The sequence below is a fragment of the Lissotriton vulgaris genome, chromosome 5, assembly GCF_964263255.1.
Source record: "Lissotriton vulgaris chromosome 5, aLisVul1.2, whole genome shotgun sequence".
NCBI classification, from domain to species: Eukaryota; Metazoa; Chordata; class Amphibia; order Caudata; family Salamandridae; genus Lissotriton; species Lissotriton vulgaris.
This window is the reverse complement of record NC_141693.1, coordinates 353,659,316-353,680,185: the sequence shown is the minus strand read 5'-3', so window position 1 is coordinate 353,680,185 and position 20,870 is coordinate 353,659,316. Positions and strand designations below refer to the sequence as shown.

Sequence of the window (20,870 nt, the reverse complement as noted above, 5' to 3'; positions counted from 1 at the left end):
AGAACGTGCCTGGCGACGGTGGCGGCGCATCTGAGACTTCAAAACATCCACGTCTACCCCTATCTGGACGACTGGCTCATTCAGGCGAAGTCGGCCCAGCAGTGCGCAGACCACGTGTCCCACACTATTCACCTCCTGCACGATCTGGGATTCTCACTGAATTACCCAAAATCCTATCTCCAGCCCGCCCACATACGGCAGTATCTGGGTGCGACCATAGACACTCTGGCGGCCACAGCCCAGCCAAATTCAGTGAGTCGGCAGCATTCAATCGCTGATCCAAAAGTTCAGACCTCAACACTCGCTTCCAGCACGAGTGTTCATGCAGTTGATAGGCATGATGGCCTCCTGCATCTCCATTGTCCTGCACGCCAGACTACATATGCGTCCGCTTCAGGAGTGCTTAGCACGTCAATGGACTCAGGCTCACAACCAGTTGAAAGACCTAGTGTTGGTGAGCGGTCGGGCATACAACTCTCTGCATTGGTGGAATCCACGAAACCTTTGCAAGGGCCGACCGTTCCAGGAGCCTGTGCCAGAGATTATCCTGACCACGGACGCATCTCTCCAGGGATGGGGAGCGCATGTACTCCAATACACTGTGCAGGGACTGTGGACGCAGCAACAGAGGAAGATGCACATCAATGTTCTAGAACTGATGGCGATCTTCATGGCATTGAAGGCTTTCAAAGTACATCTATGCAACAAGGTTGTGTTGATTCGGACGGACAACATGACGGCAATGTACTACATTCAAAAGCAGGGAGGCACACACTCTCCGCAGCTGTCTCATCTGGCTTAGAGCATGTGGAAGTGGGCCATTCAGAGGAACATCTTCCTCATGGCAGAGCACCTCCCGGGCAAGGACAATCAGATGGCGGACCTGCTCAGCAGGCAGAGCCACCAAATGCACGAGTGGGAGATACATCCATCAGTACTCCAGCCGTACTTCCAAAAGTGGGGTCATCCAGAGATAGACCTGTTCGCCACAAAAGAGAACGCAAAATGCCAAAGCTTCGCCGCCAGGTTCCCACACCCACAGTCGCAGGGCAATGCGATATGGATGAACTGGTCAGGCAAATTTGCGTACGCTTTTCCCCCAGCACCTCTGATACCGCTGGTGGCACGCAAGCTCAGGCAGCACTCGACGACTCTGATCCTAGTTGCTCCAACGTGGGCTCGCCAACCATGGTACACCACGTTTCTAGAACTGTCCGTGGTACCGCATCAAAGGCTGCATCTCACACCCAGCCTTCTGACGCAGAGCCATGGCGACATTCAGCACCCAGATCCGCAACACCTCAACCTGGCAATCTGGCTCCTGAAGTCCTAGAGTTTGGCTACCTAAACTTACCTCCCGACTGCATGGACATCATTCGGGAGGCGAGGAAGCCCACTACTAGAGCCTGCTATGCGGCAAAATGGAAGCGGTTTGTTATTTATTGTGCGAACCACAACATTAACCCGCTGGATGCTTCTATTTAGAACATCATCTGTTACCTTTTCCATCTGTACAATTGTAATCTGGCCTATACTTCCATTCGCATTCATCTGTCTGCAATGGCCGCTTATCTCCAAAATAGACAGCACCTTTCACTCTTCAAGGTGCCTGCCATCAAAGCTTTTTTGGAAGGCCTCAAACGAGTCATTCCACCACGGACTCCACCAGCTCCTGAGTGGAACCTCAATGTGGTTCTTACCAGGCTGATGGGTCCTCCCTTTAAACCACTGCATTCCTGCGAGATTCAGTTCTTGACATGAAAAGTGGCTTTCCTCGTAGCAATTACATCACTACGGAGGGTTAGTGAATTACAAGCCCTCACAATCCAAGAGCCATTTATACAAATTCATTCCAACAGGGTAGTGCTCCGCACTAATCCTAAGTTTCTGCCCAAGGTTGTGTCTCAGTTCCACATCAACCAAACAATCGAATTACCTGTTTTCTTTCAAAATCCTGAATCATTGGCGGAGCGGATGCTCCATACCCTTGACGTTAAACGGGCCCTAATGTATTACATTGATAGGACCAAGGATTTTAGAAAAACTAAGCAACTCTTTGTCGCCTTTGCACCACACCACAAAGGTAACCCTATTTCCAAGGCTGGTATTGCTAGGTGGATCGTTAAATATATCCAGATCTGCTATCTAAAAGCTAAGCGTACTCTTACCATTCCACCAAGAGCCCACTCCACCAGAAAGTTGGGGGCCTCTATGGCATTCCTTGGAAACATTCCTTTGGAAGACATATGTAGAGCAGCCACATGGTCTACCACACACACATTTACTAAGCATTACTGTGTTGATGTGCACTCCAAACAGCAGGCAGCTGTGGGGCAGGCTGTTCTCAAGACACTTTTTCAAACTGCTGCAGCTGGCACGGGCGGCCGCCGCTAATGGAGGGACTGCTATTTATTCTATGCACAGATATGAATTCTGCAGCCCACATGCCTCGAACCGAATATGCTACTTACCAGTATTCATCTGTTCTTGGCATGTAGGGCTGCTGACATTCATATCGCCCGCCATCCTCCCCGGCGCCTGTAGCAGCTGCAGTATTCACATATGCTCATAGCATGGTCATCATTCACTGAGTTTCACTCCATCTTGGCCACAATGGCTAAAAACAATCTGGGGATGGAGTTGATGCCCATGCGCACTGTAGTCCAGGGGAGGAGCCACCTATCTCGTGATACTTCGAAGACTCTTCCAGGACAACAATGTGCAATCATCCGGACCCAACACTAGGCGGCGATCTATGCACAGATATGAATGTCAGCAGCCCTACATGCCAAGAACAGATGCATACTGGTAAGTAGCATATTCGATCGATGCGTTCAATGGAAATTTCACCTTGGCTGACTCCTTTAAATCATTAGGCATCACGCTAGGCTCCAAACTAGACTTGACCAAACACATTAAGATCTCGGCAAAGAGTGCTTTCCTTAACTTTAAACTACTAAACAAAATTAAACCTTTCATTCCACCCAAGGATCTCAAACAAGCAACCCAAGCATTGGTGTTGTCTCGACTGGACTATGGAAATGCAATCCTCTCGGGAATAGCCAAAACTCATCTTGCTCCTCTGAAAACAACCCTCAACTCGGCCGCCAGAATGGTCACTGCAATAAAGAAATTTTATCACATCTCTCCGGCACTAAAAGAACTCAAGTGGCTACCAACAGAAATGTGGGATAACTTTAGAACAGCTCGCCTCACACACAAAGCCCTTCACAAGGCAAACCTGAATATCTGGCTTCCAAACTCAGAAAAGTGGGTCAGAACAGGACTCTCAGAAGCTTGAATACTCTACTACTTATCCCGCTAAAAGTACGAAAACAAAAAACTGCGGTCAGGTCCTTTGCCGGAAATGTCCCCAAAATATGGAACTCTATCCCCCCTACCCCTCACATCAGAACTATTCCTTCCTTCCCTAAATTCAAAAGCCAGCTCAAAATCCTTTTCCTCGACCGCGCTGTATCGAACAGATAGGAGCAGCTCGGGTTGTTTAAAGCGTCACTGCTCTTCTCTTCGATGTGGTTCGTCCAGACTTTGTATTTGGAACTCGTCACCATCCTCTCTTATGATTCATACCCTTAATGTCTTGCTTATTGTATCATGTTTGCTATCTTTTGCACTACTCTGTACTTGTTGTGAAGCGCTCAGATACCTTTCGGTCAGGCTAGCGCTATGTAAAACTTCTTAAATAAAAATAAATAAATGTTACCCCTGAGGCATGATGGGAAGCTAGGGTTCATGGCTGCCTGAAAGGCACGGTGGCAGTTTTTCTTTGATGATCTACAACTAGGGGCAGACCCCTTCAAGGAGAAGTTAAAATGATATATGTTCCAGCGAGGATGCTTTGTTTAGGCTCTGCTATGAACCTAGTTGTCCCGCCATTCAGGAGGACTACCAGGGGTGGGAAGAGTGTTTTAGGACCACAGCTGTGCTTTGGAACAGTCTGCTATTAACACTAAAAGCTGCCTCCTCTTACCTTCAGAAAAGCCTTAAAAGACTTGGCTTTTCACACAGGACTGGGAGGCATTTTCTCACCTGCTTGACTCGTTGCTGACACTGCTGTAGCCAAATCAGTTTTCTAGAGCGCCAAGACGCCCAGGGGCATAAGTCTGCACTTTATAAATTACATTTCCATTATTTTACATTGGGCCCCCCTTTGTTCTTACCTCAAATACTGACGATTATCCCCCAAAGCCGCTTTACCTGCCCGTGAGCAGCCTCCAACTTGTGTGCCCCTAGTCCCCATTAACTAGCATTGGCACCACTTTACTCTGCACCCAGTCACCCTAGTGCCGCTGGTGGTGCAACTTGAGTGCAGAGTTAAACCTTGGGGAACCTTTGTTCTACCCCCAAAAGAACCACACCAAAAGTCATTGTACCTACCTGCAAGTACCAACTTTGTTTTCCCCATAAGGTTGCGTGGTGTGGCCTTTTTCTGAAAAATGTTCTAGTGTTCACTCTTCCTTACATTGCAATAAAGTAACTTAGTGTCTACAAGTGAGTGGTCCTGCTTACTAATGTACTGCAGTCCCTAACCTATATTATTTGTTTGTTTTGCACTTAGTCAGAAAAGCAATTGAAATGTATCTAGAAAGTAGTCTGGAGTAACTTCCAGTATTCCAGAGTTTACAACTTATTTCCTATACTGCAAAGTAACTTGTGTGCTTCTGCAAACCCAGTTCACACCGTATTTTGAACAGTTTTGCTACTTTGAAAGTAACACTTACCTGCAACTAAGTAATTCTTGGTTCTAGTAATAAAACATAACAAAGTAACAACTTTTTTATTCAAACAATTGGTCTGGATTCAGTGTTTGAGTGTATGACGTAATTTCTAGTCTGAGTGTGTGCAACAAATGCTTAACACTACCCTCTGATAAGCCCAGCTACCACTAACTTGAGAGTAAGGAATTATCTACTGTAACCTCTGGCATACCTTTGGGGACTCACTGGACTCTGTTCGCTCTATACCTCTTTTTGGTATAGTGCGTACAGAGCCAGCTTTCTTTAGTCCCAATCCACCACAGGAGCACATTTCTAAAGCCCCGTCCCCCAGGACCTCAAGGGAGGCACTAGCAGGGTTGCAGGCAGACTCCAGTCCAGGTCCAATTTCCACACATAATTTAGTCCGTGCAGGAAAGGCCTGTTGTAGCGTCCTTGTAGCTTGAACAGGAGAGAGTGTTATGTATCATTTTAGGACCCTATTGTAAGTTTCCTGATTCATGCCCTTATATAGGTATAAATCACCATATGCTTATATAGGCATAGAAATCCTAACCATATTAGGCATAGCTCATGCAGTTCATATACGGCAGGGCTACTTCCACTAATTCGGAAAATCCACAACGATTTATTGGAAAAACCTGTCATCAGCTGTCAGGGACTTCCCCTTGCTTGAGTATTGATTTATCCAAGAACTCGTGGAGTTTCCAAAGAACTGAGACTCTTTGATTACGTTATGATGTCCAACTGTACGTCAGTCGGCACCTTCAAGGTATAAATATGCCCACACTCGCCCAAGCAAACACACGGTGGTATGGAGCAGTTCGACTATCTACTTGCCCGACGCGCCCTGCTACAGCACGTGCCGAAGGAAGCCGACCCTCCAGCAGATGCACTGAGTGAGACGCTGTCTTTTCTCCTGCCGAGAAATCCAGCTCCAGTGTTTCCAAGCTACACTTGCGAGTTGTTGGGAAATAGAGTCCCGAGATCAGCCTTTAAAGAAATCTTGAGCAGATTCTTGGCAAAAGAATACTACATTTATGCTACACCTCACTTACTTCTTCCCTCGTACTAAGCTTAGGTTAGGTACACCGGGGTAGGCGTATTTTAGAAGCACCAGTTGAGTACTTTTAGCCTCTGTTATTTAAGTATGTATTTATATATGGTTTTGGAACCATACAATGCTCTTACAGTATTATTTTATTCTACTATTTATACTGTACGCATTCTATTTTACAAACAGTTTTACTATTGTAGCAGTTCATTTCTTATGCTTGAGAAAGAAGACTGTTCAATAAAACCTTTTCTTGAAAACGCATGTCTTTTTACTTTCTCTGCACCTCTGGTGAAACGAAGCATGCACGATTGACTGAGTGAAATACCTATCTATTGTTTCCACGACTCTGAAGATATGTTTTATCTTGGGGAAACAAAGTTGTCCTGTTTATGCGGTTGTCAGAGACTAATCCCTTTTTGTGAATTCGAGAAAGTTTCTAGTGACCTCTGAGCTAGCTGGCACACACAATTAAGTCTAGTATATTCGATAGAGACCTAGTCGACCTCAGTCCTACGTCTAATCTATAGGATACATTCCAATGCGCAGAGCCTATTGGGAATATAGGAACTACACTACAAGAGCAAGTCCAGTCCTTCAGGGCTCGTCTCAGTTTGCAGACAGTAGGTTCAGTCCTCTTCTGATCTTCCTCCGGTCCAGAGGTGTTCTGATGTGGGTGCCTGGAAATGCCACATATATGCCTGGTACAACCTTGTGGTAGAAATTACCCCCTTGGGACTCCCTATCAAATGGGGTAGGGTTTCTTGGGCTAACCCTGACTACTTTGGCCATCTTGAAGGCCTGTCAAAAGGGGTTATTTTGATAGGTCAAATTTTCAGTTAAAACCCTCAGAGCCAGTTCCCCTGGCGGCATGCTTGCTGTCACTTGTAACATTTAACTTACAGGCCCTTGGTACACCTTGGTTCCTTATGATAGAGGCTTATAGTTAAGTTAAACATGCTGTAAGAAACTGGCTCTATATATACTGCACCAAAGTGAGGTACAGTGTGTATAGAGTCAAAGGGTCTCCAGAGGTTTGGCAGAGGCTAACGTTCGATAAAACCTTACTCTTTAAAGTGGTAGCTTGTTCGAGCAGTAAGGCAGTATCAGAGGACAGTGTGTAAAGCATGTGATGTACACACTCAGTCAGCAAATGGTCTCACACACTAAAGAACGGAACTCTAGGACAATTGTTTTGTATAAAAAAACATAGTTTTATTTCTAGAACCAAGCAAGCCTGGTGCAGGTAAGCATAAAAATACTTTTCAGTAGTAAATTACTTGTACGAAAACAGTTCAAAATAGTGTTACTTGTACTGGGTTTGGTTACCGTTTTAAGAAAGCAGTTTGCAACACATTGCAGATTGCTTCTACTAAAACAGGACTGGATCCTGGATTCTGCACTGGGATATTTCCTGATAACAGTTAAGAAAATACGTTTTGGTTATTCAGCTGATTTTTAAGGAATATTTGCTGTTTTCAAAAGTCGACACTTGGAAACTTTTTTTGGGGAAAAAGTGTCAATGTTATCCTATGAGGAAAAATGAGTTATCGGTTTCAAGGTAAGTAATCGGTCTTTTGAGTTAGGGTTCTGGGGTTAGACTCAGGGGTGTCCCAGGGTCAGTGATGCACTGTTGTTGCACCCTTAGCGGCAGTCGGGCAGCTGGGTGCAGTGTTGAGGCCCAGTGTTATCCAATGGGGGTAGGGGGACTCCGGTTGGTGGCAGCTGGCAAGCAGGCCACAGGGTTGTGGGAGCAAAGCTCCTACGGTTAAGCTCAGGGCTCGTTGGGGACCAAGTTAGCACCAAAGGGGCACCCTCAGCGGTGCTAGGGCAGCTGGGTGCAGGGTGCTGTTTTGGGGTTGGGTGCCCTGTTGATTTCAATAGGAAGTCTCTGGGACAAAGAAACACTGCAGGCTCGGGAACGAGGATCTTCCAGGAGTGACCACCACTGTGAGGGGGATGTTGGGATGTAGAGGGATGGTTCGGCACCGCTGGGTTGGGCACACAAGGCCGTGGGACGTCGGGTGCAGGGGGGCCTTTGGACGTCTGAATTTATTACGCGCTCTGGTCGCCGTAGGGGGACCCTCTAGATTGAGGCAGCAGGCGTCGTCTGGAGGCTTGAGGCGGGTCAGGGGTCACTGGATCTCGGTTCAGGATCGCCAGGGGGACCTCCTCATGGTGTTTGTTCACTCAAACACTGGCCGGGCTCGGCGGGTGCAGAGTGTGCTGGATTTGCGGTTCCTGGTTAGCACCAGAAGCTGCTGCTCAAAAACGTCCGGTGTTCACGGGAGAAACAGCTTGTGAAGTGAATACAGGCAGATCCTCCGGGGTTTGTGAGGTGGCTGGCCGCTGGACACCCCGGGATTTCGCAGGAGCAGGTTCGAGGGGAGATAGGGCCGGGGCCAAGTCAGTGGGCGTCGTCCTCTTGTTAGCTCTGTTCGGCTTTTCGTCCATCTTCTTTTCATGTGGTTGCTGGATCTGAGGAAGGAAGATTCAGGGTGCCCCTAAATACTAAGTTTAGGGGTGTTACAGGTAGGTAAAGGTCAGGGACCAATGGGTCCCTTCCCTGGGGTGGGTACACCCCATATTCTGCCACTCTCCAGTGGGAGGGGGGCAGGAACCTGTCCCTGGTTGGATGGCTCCCCCCATCCTCAAGATGGCGGGGACTCGAGGTTGTGCTTCACCTTGCCTCCCCCCACCCTAGGGGTGGAGTTGGCAGAGGTGGGCACACCTCTCTTCCTCACTTTGTTTTTCCCGCTGGGTCTCCCGCCCTATTTGGGGGGTAGAACCAGTGGAGACCAGTTGCTGAGTACAGCAAGTGGTCTGGAGAGGCTCACAAAGGCGGTATGCCTTAAAAGCTTCTCCTTTGTGAACCCTGCCCATCCTGGGGGAGGAGGCTTGGCACCTCATCCCGGGATGTGCATTGTTTCAGACCCCTGAGAGCGGCAAGCTCTCAACCCAGGGTTCCAGAAACATGTCTGACGTTGGCAGTCTCTGCAGCCACTCAGTCAGGTCACTGGGAGTTGGTCAAGTTTCAGGGGGCATCTATAAAATGCCCTCTGTCGTGCTTTTTATATTTAATCCCACACTGGCATCAGTGTGGGTTTAATGTGCTGAGAGGTTTGATCCCAAACTTCTCAGTCTTCAGTGTAGACATTATGGAGCTGTGGAGTTCTTAATGACAACCTCCCAGCACCATATAATTTTAATGGCAGCACTGCACTTACAGTGCCCAGGAATGAACATGGGTACTGTAGGGGTACAGGGCTCATGCACCTGTACCCTCACCACTGGCATAGGGCACCAAGCTAGAGGGGTGACTGTTGTATGCCAGAGCAGTGTTTTGTGGGCATGGCACACAGGTATGTGTGACATGTCGATTCTTTGTTTTGTTTTGCACCAAGGCACGCAGCCTGCCAAGGCAGTGTGTGTGTCAGGGCACAGGGCCTCTTAGGGTGGCACAATAAGTGCTGCAGCTCTTAGGGGCCTTTTCTGGTCAAAGTACCGTGGGTACCTAGGGTACCATTTACCAGGGGCTGACATGTGCCCAGAGATGCCAATTTGGGTTAGGCTTCAATGAAGTATTAGGTAAGGAACACAGGTCCTGGGTACCTGATTGGCAGGAGCCCAGGGCACACTCAGTCAAAGCACATAAGCAATTCAGCAAAAAGTGGGGGCGTACCATGCAAGAAAGAGGGCACTTTCTCACACATGCCAATCAAAAGTATACCAATTTCACCTTGTTGAGAGGAGGGGCATAATCATTTTACTATTGGTTAGCAGGAGTGCATAACCAGGAAACACTACTTGTAGACATTTTATACGCCTAAGACCGAATTCTTCATTCCACATGAATCGCACTTGTAAAAAGAGAAGGCATTCTGTCCGAAAAACATTCCTAGAGTGGGTGAAAACTACTACTCTAGTAAATTAAATGTACAAAATCCGAGTGAAGATAACTGGAGTGATACCTGACCTGCACTCTGGGATCCTACTCACAGAAGCCAGAAAAAGACAAAACTGGTGGTACAGTGTATCATGGGTTGCTGTAGTCCCTAGAATCATAAAGGAGACAGGATGCCTTTTTCACAGCTTACATTTTCAGTGCAAGATGAGTCTTTTGTGTATGTATGTGGGGCCGATGTTCTAAAACGCTGAGTGTGCTATGGTCAGGGCTTTAAAGATGACCCTTTCCTTCACTGGAAGCCAGTGTAACTGGTTGCAGGGATGAGTGATTGAGGCAGACTTTGGAAGGATAAATAGTGTGCGGACTGCCATAATCTAAATATTTTGCCGTCTATGAATAAGGTAGTCGGGGAGTCCAGTGTAGGAGAGTAGGGTCTGCAATCCTATGTCCACCCCAGATTTTTGCTTTTTGCTTCACTGGTTTACGACTTTCCCTGGCTGGGGGCCTGCTAATCAGACCCACAGCCTAGCTGTTCTCTCTCTAAATTGACATCTATGTACCTTAGGTGCATTTACCAATTGGTATTGGGTCACTCTTGTAAGTCCTTGTACAGTGTACCATAGGTACCCAGGGCATAAGTGAAACCAAAGCCTACCAGGGGCTGCAGCATGTATTATGCCACCCCTGGCTGGCCATCCAAATCTGACACAACTGGCTGATCAATCAGCTGGGGCAAGGTGGTGTAATCACCGATTGCTTTAGATATAGTATACCTATATCTAAACCTAAAATGGACACATATACTCCTATAAGTCACTCCTATGGCAGGCCTTAACAATCCTGGAGGCTGAGTGCTTGGAATTATGTGAGATAGTGCTCTGGCATGAGCTGAGCCTGTCTACAGCTTTCGCAACTAAGTCCTTTGGCTGTTTCCATGATAAGGCTATACCATATACTCTTAGTGCATTATAACCTCGCGGTTATTGCTAACTTTGGCATAGCATTATCAAAACATGTCGAGTAAGGTGTCATACAAATTGGAATACTACCCCCTCGCCAATTCTGGCGACGGGGGTAGTATTTCACCCTTCTAGAGGGACACGACATGTACCTAACTGTGAACCCCGGTTAAAGTTAACTCGAGCCTCAGCATCACAAAATGGATGCTGCCACCACAGACACAAGTCTGACCTCCTGCTGCTGGGAGTCCTTCCAGCGAGAGAGGCTTGGACAAAGGGTTTCCTGCCTTGGGAGGTGCTAACACCACCCCAGACAGGATTTTGTGTATTGGGTAGGGCCGGGCTGAAAGGAATGAGACATGCCTGGGGCACACAAGGTGCCCTATGCATACACCGGTTCAAAACAGTTGCTGGGGCACTCCAGCCCCAGCGCGACACCGGACAAAGGATAGGGGGTGTAACCACCCCCCTTCCTGGTCCCACCCATAGGAGGGACCTAGTGATAGTACAGCCCCCTTTAGCAGGATAAAGGTAGGAGCTGGTCCCATTCCAAATCAGATTAATACTGAACTGAAATTCTGCAAGAAGAAACTCTGGACTTTCTGCTAAGAAGACTGAAGAAATCTCCCTTGTGGGCAAGGAGTGTCCACCCTGCACAAGCAGGCACCATCAGCGTCCCGTGGCTTCACTTTGTCGTCTTCCCTCGAGGATCCAGACTTCAGAGCCCGAGGAGACCCGGAATCCCAGACCTCTCCGACCTCTACCTACATCTGCAGCACAGCTGAGATCCGTGGGTGTGACGAGACACGTGGACCGGCCATCTTGGAGAAACTGCACTTCGCTTCCAGCACGACTTCTGAGGTATCCTCGACCAAGTGCTTTGGGGACTGAGAAGCCCCAGGCCCGAGCAGCTCCTGCACCGAAGACCAGCCCTCCAGCATCCACGAGATCTGCGTGGGGCCCTTCTGCCTGTTTGCTGCTCGACGTATTGTCTGGTCACTTGCCGGCTGGCTAGTGGCCTCCTAGACGACGATCCACGACATCAACACCGCTGGTCTGGTTGCTCCAGACTGGCCCTTGCTTCCTTCCAAAAGAGAGGCATCACGGACCCTACTGGTCCGCACCAGACATCTTTTCCACTCACCGCATGGGTTGCCTTTGCCAATACCTGTTGACTCCAAATCCGGATCCCACACCGCCGACAGCGAGAGCCTGCGTGGGACAGCTCGTGCCTCCATCCTGGACGTCGAAGACACCACCTGATCCACGTGGCTGCAGAGTCAGGCGTCCACTCTTCACCTGATCGCGACAACGGCCTCTGGTTCCTTCCTGGTTCCACTCCAGTCACTGGCTAGTGACTGTGAACATTGTCCCCTCTGTTTTCAGGTCTTCAGCATCTCTGATCCACCCTTGGATCACACCGGACATCTTCCTCCTGGTCGCCTGCAGCATCTTTTCTTTCAGGCTCCATAGACTTCAACGCAGAAACCCGACACGACTTCGCACCTATGCTCCCGCAGCCTGAGGGTGAGGTAACAAGAGCATTTCGGTGCTCAAGGGTAGATTGACTCTCCTAGTGTCCAGTTTCACAGTCGTTTTAGTCCTAACTAGTCAGGATTGTCAGTACTCACCTTTTTCTTGAACTGTACTGTCCATAGACGTTGTTACGCATCTCTCGTGTGAGTTCACACTCTGCACACGCGTTCCGTGGGCCTCCTATTACTTACCTAAAGTTAGGGTAGTGTGGTCCCAGCGATCCTACAGCCTGATGGACAGCTCCATTCCTTTAATCGACTTCCTTATACCATTTACTTAGTATATGGTTTGTTGCGCCCCTAGGGCATCATTGTAACTTGTGCAACTTAACGTTTTTTTCTTTAGAGTCTTGTCATGTGCTTAGCCCTCTGATCTCATAAAGAGTTCAGAGGAGTTTGTTAGTTAATAAATATCTTGTTTATTTTCATATTCATAACTACCTGTGTGGTGTCCTTTCATTTGGTATTCAAGGGGTTATATGTGGTAAAACAGCTGGCTTCACATGCCAAAAGAGTTTAGCCTAAGACTGCTTTGTCCATGCTACCATTAGGTTAGCTGGTTTATAAGGTCGACTTTACAACCAATCACCATAAGGGTTGTTTGGACTGATACAAGGTGATCACTAGAACTACTGAGCATCATATATCAGGCCAACTTCTCACATCCAGTGTATATTGGTATAGTCCAACCTTTGCAGTATTAGTCCCTGTATTACTATTTTCTGGGCTTCCCATGACATGGATTTTAGGAATTATCTCCACGTTCTTAGGATCCAATATGCAGACTTGACCACAGTTTTGATCTGTAATTGGAGTGATACGTGTGTAACAGTTGGCGCCCTTGGTTCCTGGCCAATTCAGTAGGAGAGGGAGCAGGATGTTACAACTGGCTGGTCATGTCTCTGACTATCCGGGGAGAGGATTGGCACCAAATATCTGGATTTCCGTTTTTTTCAGGGTTGCATTGTATGAAGTTGGTTTTTAGCCATAATTGCTGTCCTGCATTCTGCAAATGTAGTCCTACCTTTAAGTTCATTGTTATTATACGTCAGCAGCAGTTGAGTATCGTCGGTGTAAGAGACCACCTGGATGTCAAAGCATTTAATTAGATAAGCCAGTGGGGGGGTCAAGTATATGTTTGAGAATGTGGGATACAGAGATGAGCCCTGAGGCACCCCATACTTAATACGTTTGGCTTCAGATAAGAAAGGCTTGAGCCAAACAGCTTTTTCCTAGTGTTCTAAAAAAGAGCCTAGCTAGGCCAAAGCTTTTCCCTCTACTCCGATGTCTGCAAGGCATTGTAACAGAATCTCATGTGAGATTGTTTTGAATGCTGCATTGAGGTCTAACCAGATTAATGCAGCATTCTGGCTTGCATCCAGTGTGAATTTGACTGTGTCTGTGATCTACATAAGTGCTGTCTGAGTACTGTGTAAGGGCCTAAAACCGGTCTGACACAGGTGGAGCAGTTTAGACGTATCCAGGAAAGATGTCAGCTGGGTGTTAACGATTTTTTCCAAAATCTTGGTAATCCTCAAGAGCAAGGAGCCTGGTCTGAAATAGGAGTGCTTTTAGCGTTAGGTTTTTTTCAACAAGGGAATAACATTGGCCGTTTTCAAAGCAGGGGGTAGAATCCCTGAAAACAATAAAGTAGATAAAAGCTCCTATAGTTTGGTGCTAGGCTTTTCCCTACTACTCTCATAATTTGAGGACGCTAGTGCATATATTGCTCTCTGGTCCATGCAGCACAGAATTATTCAAGCTTTTATTATTTCAATGAAGACTGCTATGATCCAGAACCACCAGGGATGCAAGTAAGTAACCTTTTCTTCTCCAGCATCTTTCAGTAATTCACAAAGGTCAAGCCCTCCTCCCCAGTTGAGGCTCACTAAATGGTTGTGTATGCCTGCTTGCTCATATACTTCAAAATCTGAGGTATGGTGGCATCTAGGGAAGTGGTTCTTCACTCTTTGACTTACTGTGAACCCCCACTGATTACCATTGAAAGCCGCCACTTCTCACTCAAGCTATTTCCACAATTTCAACTTCAAACAAATACACAAAAATATGGAAGCAAGTATACATCAAAAATTAACACAGATCATTAAATGTTGTATTTAATTGACTAACAACGACGCAAAATTCGAACTTTTAATAGGAACATTGTATATGTAGTTTTGCAGCGTGAATCTTTCTGGATTCACAATGCTGTGCATTATTCCGCGGTCTTGTGGATTCGTAGTCGTTTCTCCCACTCCTGGGCGCCATCTTCAGACTATTTTTTCCGCGGTTGGGTCTGGATCCTTCCCGAAAGGGCTCGAAACCTTTTTGGAGAAAGAAGAAGGAATATACGCACTTTTGCAAAAAAAAAAAAAAAAAAAATAGATCGAGAAGACTACAGGAGACTACATCATCGAAGAGGACAACGGAAGGGCAGAAGAACTTCGACGTCCATCGGAGAATGAAAGCTCAGGGGGCCCCCTGAACGCATGAGATGGACAACACTCCTTTCAAATTCTGCCGTAACTGCCACCACAAGAACGCGCAGAAGGACCAGCACCCGGTCTGCAACCTTTGCCTACCGGTCGACCACAAGAGCGAGGACTGCAACGCCTGCTCCGCCTTCATGCCGAAGACTCTTTGATTGAGAAAGAGACAGAGACAGAGGATAGCCAAAGCCACCATGCAGGGCAAGGGACAGCCACCGTCCCTTCGAGACCTGGGGCTATCATCAGACGAGGAAGACAACGCCGCCGCCGAACACAACGGCTACACGGTCGTAGAGACCGATATTACGAAGACTTTAAAGAAGGTAGGAGACTCTACGGCCCCAAGAGACCCGAGTCTCGAAAAATTGGTCAGAGAAAAAGTATAAACATTCCTCCAAGGACCCACCCTACATTCAGGGATCGGTCTCAGCAGACTCCATCGCAGCCACGTCAAGAAAGGGTGCCAATGTGCCTACCACGTCTGGGCCACCTCCAGACAAAGAACGCAAGAGGATGGACTTGGTGGGGAGAAGAATTGAACGGAATGCCGCAATGCACTGGCGCATGGCGAATTCCAATGCTCTGCTCAACAGGCACCAATACCAGATCCTGGAAGAGCTGGGCGAGTTAGTAAAGAACATGCCTCAGGAATTAAAGCTAAGAGCTTAAAACCTTGTCAAAGAGGGGAATAATGTAGCCAATTCTTGCCTCAAGACTGCCTGGACGGAGCAGACACCTCCAGCAGGCTCATGATGATGGACATCACGGAGAGAAGACCAGCTTGGCTCAGATTTTCGGGCATCAAGCCAGAAGTGCAGCACAGCTTCCTCAACACACCGTTCATCGGAGAAACGCTGTTCGGGGCCCCAGTTGACGAGAAATTCAGCCAACTGAAGAAGGATAACGAGACTGCAAGATCCATGGGGGCATTGCAGTTCAGAGGTACTAAAAGGGGCACCCCGTCACGAAGACCTAACGGGAGGGGAGGAAACCAGCCAGGAACATCACACCAGGCGTTCCAACAAGCCCACCAAGCAGACACCCAGACACAGCAGGGGCAGCAAAAACAGTCCTGGCAGTACCAACCAAGAGGCCAGTCCTTTCGCGGGAGAGGGCATGGACGTGGACATAATAAGAGAGGGGGACAGCAGCCCGCCTCTAAGTGACTTAATAAAACTCCATGTGCCCACCCGAGCAAAAACTCCTAGGGTGGAGCACAAACACATCGGACAGGAGTTACACGAACAAGACATCTCCGTACATGTAAGACCAGTGGGAGGAAGACTGAAACACTTCTTCAGGGAGTGGAAGAGTATAACATCAGACAAATGGGTACTCAACATCATACAGTATGGGTACTGCATAGAGTCAGAGTGAAAGCCAACGACAGGAAACCAAAAAGAAGGCCACAAGCAAGAAAAGACCTAGAGCTCCTTCGGGAGGAAGCAAAGTAGCTCCTGCAAAAACAAGCCATAGAGCCAGTACCTTACAGGGAAAGGAACAAGGGCGTATACTCCACATACTTCCTGGTACCGAAGGTGGACGAAACTATGAGACCCACCCTGGACCTAAGATTCTTAAACAAGTTCGTAAGAACGCAAAGGTTCAAGATGACCTCCCTACAAGTGGTACTTCCTCAATTGCAAGGCGGGGACTTCATGGTCACCATAGTCCTAAAAAATGCCTACCTGCATATCCCAGTGAACAGGGGCCACAAACAACACCTCAGATTCATCATCGGAGAAGACCAATACCAGTTCACAACCCTGGCGTTCGGGCTCAAATCGGCACCAAGGGTTTTCACGAAGTGCCTCGCAACAGTCGCAACACACCTACGAAGGGAAGGGATACACGTGTACCTTACCTGGACGACTGGCTGATCAATGCAAGCTCATACAAAACGTGCAAGTAGCACGCACAGAGAGTGACCAGCACACTGATGAACCTAGGATTCTCCATCCACTGGGGAAAATCCTCCCTGGAACCAGAACAAATAAAAATCTTCCTGGGAGCACAGATCGACACCTTACAGAGCAAGGTGTTCACCAGCGAGAAGATAACGATAGCGCTCGTGAGGGAGACGCAGCTCTACCAGAAGGGGCAAGCTCGGACAGTGAGGACAGCGAGCAAAATCATGGGCATGATGGCATCATGTATACACCTAGTGCCAAACGTACGGCTCCACATGAGACCTTTGCAGTAATGGCTACAGGAGCAATGGTCACAAGGTACAGGTCGTTGGGAGGATCTAGTGGTTGTAACGCAGGCAGTGCAGAAACCTCTGACGCAACCAACGCCAACAGTAACCATTACCACAGACACGTCCCAGAGGGGATGGGGCGCTCACATGGAGATACTCAAAGTAAGAGGCCTGTGGACACCAGCAGATGCGGTCAGACACATCAATTACCTGGAGTTGAAGACCGTTTTCCTAGCTATAAAGGCCTTCCAAACAAAACTGTACAAACAGAGTGTGTTGATCCAGACAGACAACACAACAGCGATGTTCTACATCAACAAGCAGGGGGGGGGACACAATCAGCCCCGCTTTCGAAACTAGCGCAGGAGATATGGAGATGAGCCATCCCACGCAATATAGACCTGCTAGCCATACATCTACCAGGAAAGGACAATGTAGAAGTAGACTGGCTCAGCAGACAGACATCGGCATCCCAAGAGTGGGAACTCAATGCACTAAAGACGAGAAGGCTCTTCGACAGGTGGGGCACACCGTCTGTAGACCTATTTGCAACACGCCAGAATGCAAAATGCCAAAACTTCGCATCCAGACAGCCCGGGGAGGGCTCCCTGGGGAATGCCCTATGGATAGACTGGTCCAGGACATTTGCTTATGCTTTATCCCCGATACCGCTGATACAGAATGTACTCAGCTAGTGCAGATCTATTTATCTATTTTTATTTGAAATGTTTTATAGAGCGCTTTACATGAGTATCAGACCATAGTTGCAGGTTACATTGTTACAGCAGAGCGAGCAACATGACCCTGATACTGGTGGCACCACAGTGGGCCAGACACACCTGGTACTCGCAGATCATGGAGATGACAGAGTGCACCCAGATTCGGGAGAAGAAAGGACCTACTCTTCATGTAAAACGGGGAAGTGCTGCACACGGAGCCAGAGAGCCTGAGCCTCGTAGCGTGGCTCCTGAGGACATAGAGTTTGCGCATTTGAAACTGCCAGAAAGCACCCTAAGGGTACTTCGGGAGGCACGAAGACCCAGCACACGGAAGTGCTACGTAGCGAAATGGAAGAGATTTACCCTGTAGTGCAGGAGGCAAAAGCTACACAATAAGATGAAAAAGCACTCAACAGTGCTAAAGTACCTCACGCACCTGCTCGACAAAAATCTGAGCTCATCCTCACTGAGGGTTCACTTGGCAGCGATAGTCGCCTACAGAAGAGGAGAAACGTGCAAGAGCTTTTTCACATCACAGGTCGTTAAGAGATTCCTGGAGGGAGCAAAGAGGATCGCACCGCCCGAGAGGGTGCCACCACCTGCATGGAACCTTAACCAAGTCCTAACGGAACTCATGAAGGAACCTTTCGAACCGATTCACAAGGCCTCCCTAGAAATGCTGACCATGAAAACAGCCTTTCTGGTAGCAATCACTTCACTGAGTGAGCGAACTGCAGGCACTAACGCTACAGGAACCCTTCATACAGATACACAGCGATAGGGTGGTGATGAGAACAGACCCACACTTCATGCCAAAAGTGATGTCAAGGTTCCACTTGAATCAAACTATACAGATACCGAGTTTCTTCCAAAAACCGGCAACAAGAGCTGAAAGGGCACTGCACACTCTGGAAGCCAGAAGGGCAGTCATGCACTACATTGAGAGAACGAAGGAACACAGGAAAACAAAGCAGTTCTTTGTGTCCTTCGCTAACAGTTTCATTGGGAAACCAGTAACTAAAGGAACAATTGCGCGATGGATCGCCCAAACAATACAGTTGTGCCATAAGCAGGCAGGGCAGGAACTAACAGAGGGGACACGAGCCCACTCTACCAGGAAAAAAGGAGCTACAATAGCTTTCGTAGCTAACACACCAATTCAGGACATATGCCTGGCGGCAACATTGGCTTCAGTGCACACGTTCACGAAGCACTACTGTGTGGATATATAGATGAACAAGGGAGCACAAGTCGGACAAAGGGTGCTTCAACACATATTCAATAACCAACGCTCATCTTCCACCCAGCCGCCACAAACATGAGAAACCGCTACAAAGTCTATGCACAGCATAGTGAATCCAGAAAGATTCACGCTGCAAAACGAATAGTTTCTTACCTGTCGATGTAGTTTTGCAGCTTGATGATCTTTCTGGATTCACTAGCGAACCCACCCACCTCTGCCAGAAAGATGTGGCTGGAGAGATAAGGTGGTTAAAACAAAAACAATACTTGGAAAAGAAGCCTTAAAGGTTAAAGCGGTGAAAAAACTTTAGTTGAACATTGCCATAACTTCGGTAACAAGACGAACACGAGAAAAAAGAATCCGAAGATGGCGCCCAGGAGTGGGAGCTTCCGCAGTAAGCGTGCCGACGCCACCGGAAATACACCAAAGGTGGGACGTCGACGCCCACCTGGGCTACAAAAAAAAACCCCAAAAACAAAGAAAAGACTACGAATCCGGACCCAACCACAAGACGGCGGAATAATGCACAGCTTAGTGACTCCAGAAAAATCATCAAGCTGCAAAACTACACCGACAGGTAAGAAACTATTAGTTTTATTTGTAAAAGATGGAGCAATATTCTAGCCTATTACATTGTATTTTTTTCTCCAAATGCATGTTCTTTTTTATAGGCTCAATTGCAATACTCTTGCATCTGCCATGAATCAAGATAAGTTGTCAGCTTTCAGCTTGTTGCGGACTCTCTGAGTAGGCATTCAGAACCGCTGCTCTAGGGGCATAGAGTAAATAACGTTTTAGTTAATTTCCTGAAGTTTTGGTCCTTTACAATGAAGTAGATGTTCTATTAAATCTAACGCTGTTTAAGTATCTATGGCTAGTTTCTGTTCTGCATTACTTTATTTCACCTAGACAACTGGGGATGATTCAATCAGGTTAATCTATGAACGCTTCCTGGGATGTAGAACTGTTGTTACAGGTAAGTATATTTATTTCATTCCGCGGACGATATTTTTAAATATTGATAGTAGTAGGTTTTGATAACATTATTGTTAATTAGGTTGGCTTGACACACTCTTATTTTGTTTTTCCTCCTCACTTTATATACTACATTTGACACATGTATATAATGTGCATTCTGCCATGATTATTGCTTTAGTGTACGGTACAAACTAATCCAATCACCAGAAATGTAATAACAAGACATCCTATAATGTTTTTTTCATCCTACAGTGAGAAGGACACTTCTAAAGAGAAAGAGAAAAAAGTGAAGAAAACTATACCCGTTTGGGCTACATTAAGTGCTAACCAGTTAGCTCGTGCACGAAAGGTGACACACCTAGCTTCGTCTTCACGTCCCAAGATGGATGCCATTCTCATCGATGCCATAAAAGTAAGAGGAAGTGTTTTTCAATTCGTGGTCACTTCGGCTTCTGTGGTTGCTTGCATGCTCTATTTTAAAGACTGAACTGGTTTACAACTAGACTGTTTCACTTGTGATATTTTGTTCCTACAAGTATTTAAGATTTGATAATTTGGTATGTCCTAATATTGAACCCTGTTATAAAAGTTTTTTACTTAAAATTTCCTGTTTCATGTGACGCTGAAAATATGCATTATGAAAGTAAGATCTCATTTTAATCAAGCTGTTTTTATTAATTGCCAAAACTTCAGCTTCCAGTTATACAGCTTTCAAAATAGCACACAATTTCATTACTGTGAAATTTGCTTGTGTAGATCCTTCAAGTTGTGCAGCGTGAATCTTTCTGGATTCACTATGCTGTTAATTATTTCGCCATCTCATGGTTGGGTCCGGAATTGTCGTATTCCTTTTTTCCCGGCCCAGTCAGGGTGGGCGTCGATGTACCACCATTTGGTGTCCTCTGTGATATCTGCGTGCTTACGTAGGAATCTCCCTCCTGTGGTCGCTATTTTCAGGTTCTCTTTTCCGCCGTTGGGTGGGGTTCGTCAACGAAGGAGCTCCAGAACTTTGGAGGCAGAATCACTGGAAAACCTACGAAAATCACCAGG

At 47.2% G+C, this 20,870-nt stretch overlaps 1 protein-coding gene across 1 annotated transcript in view; it reads left to right on the top strand.

Moving 5' to 3' along the window:
- The window catches only part of HP1BP3 (heterochromatin protein 1 binding protein 3), a 711,194-nt gene that overhangs the window by 150,048 nt on the left and 540,276 nt on the right, over positions 1 to 20,870 (top strand). The window contains exon 4 of the mRNA XM_086921633.1: positions 20,073 to 20,232. Within this exon, the coding sequence (XP_086777759.1) occupies positions 20,073 to 20,232 (160 nt within the window). The remainder of the gene's footprint in view (positions 1 to 20,072; positions 20,233 to 20,870) is intronic.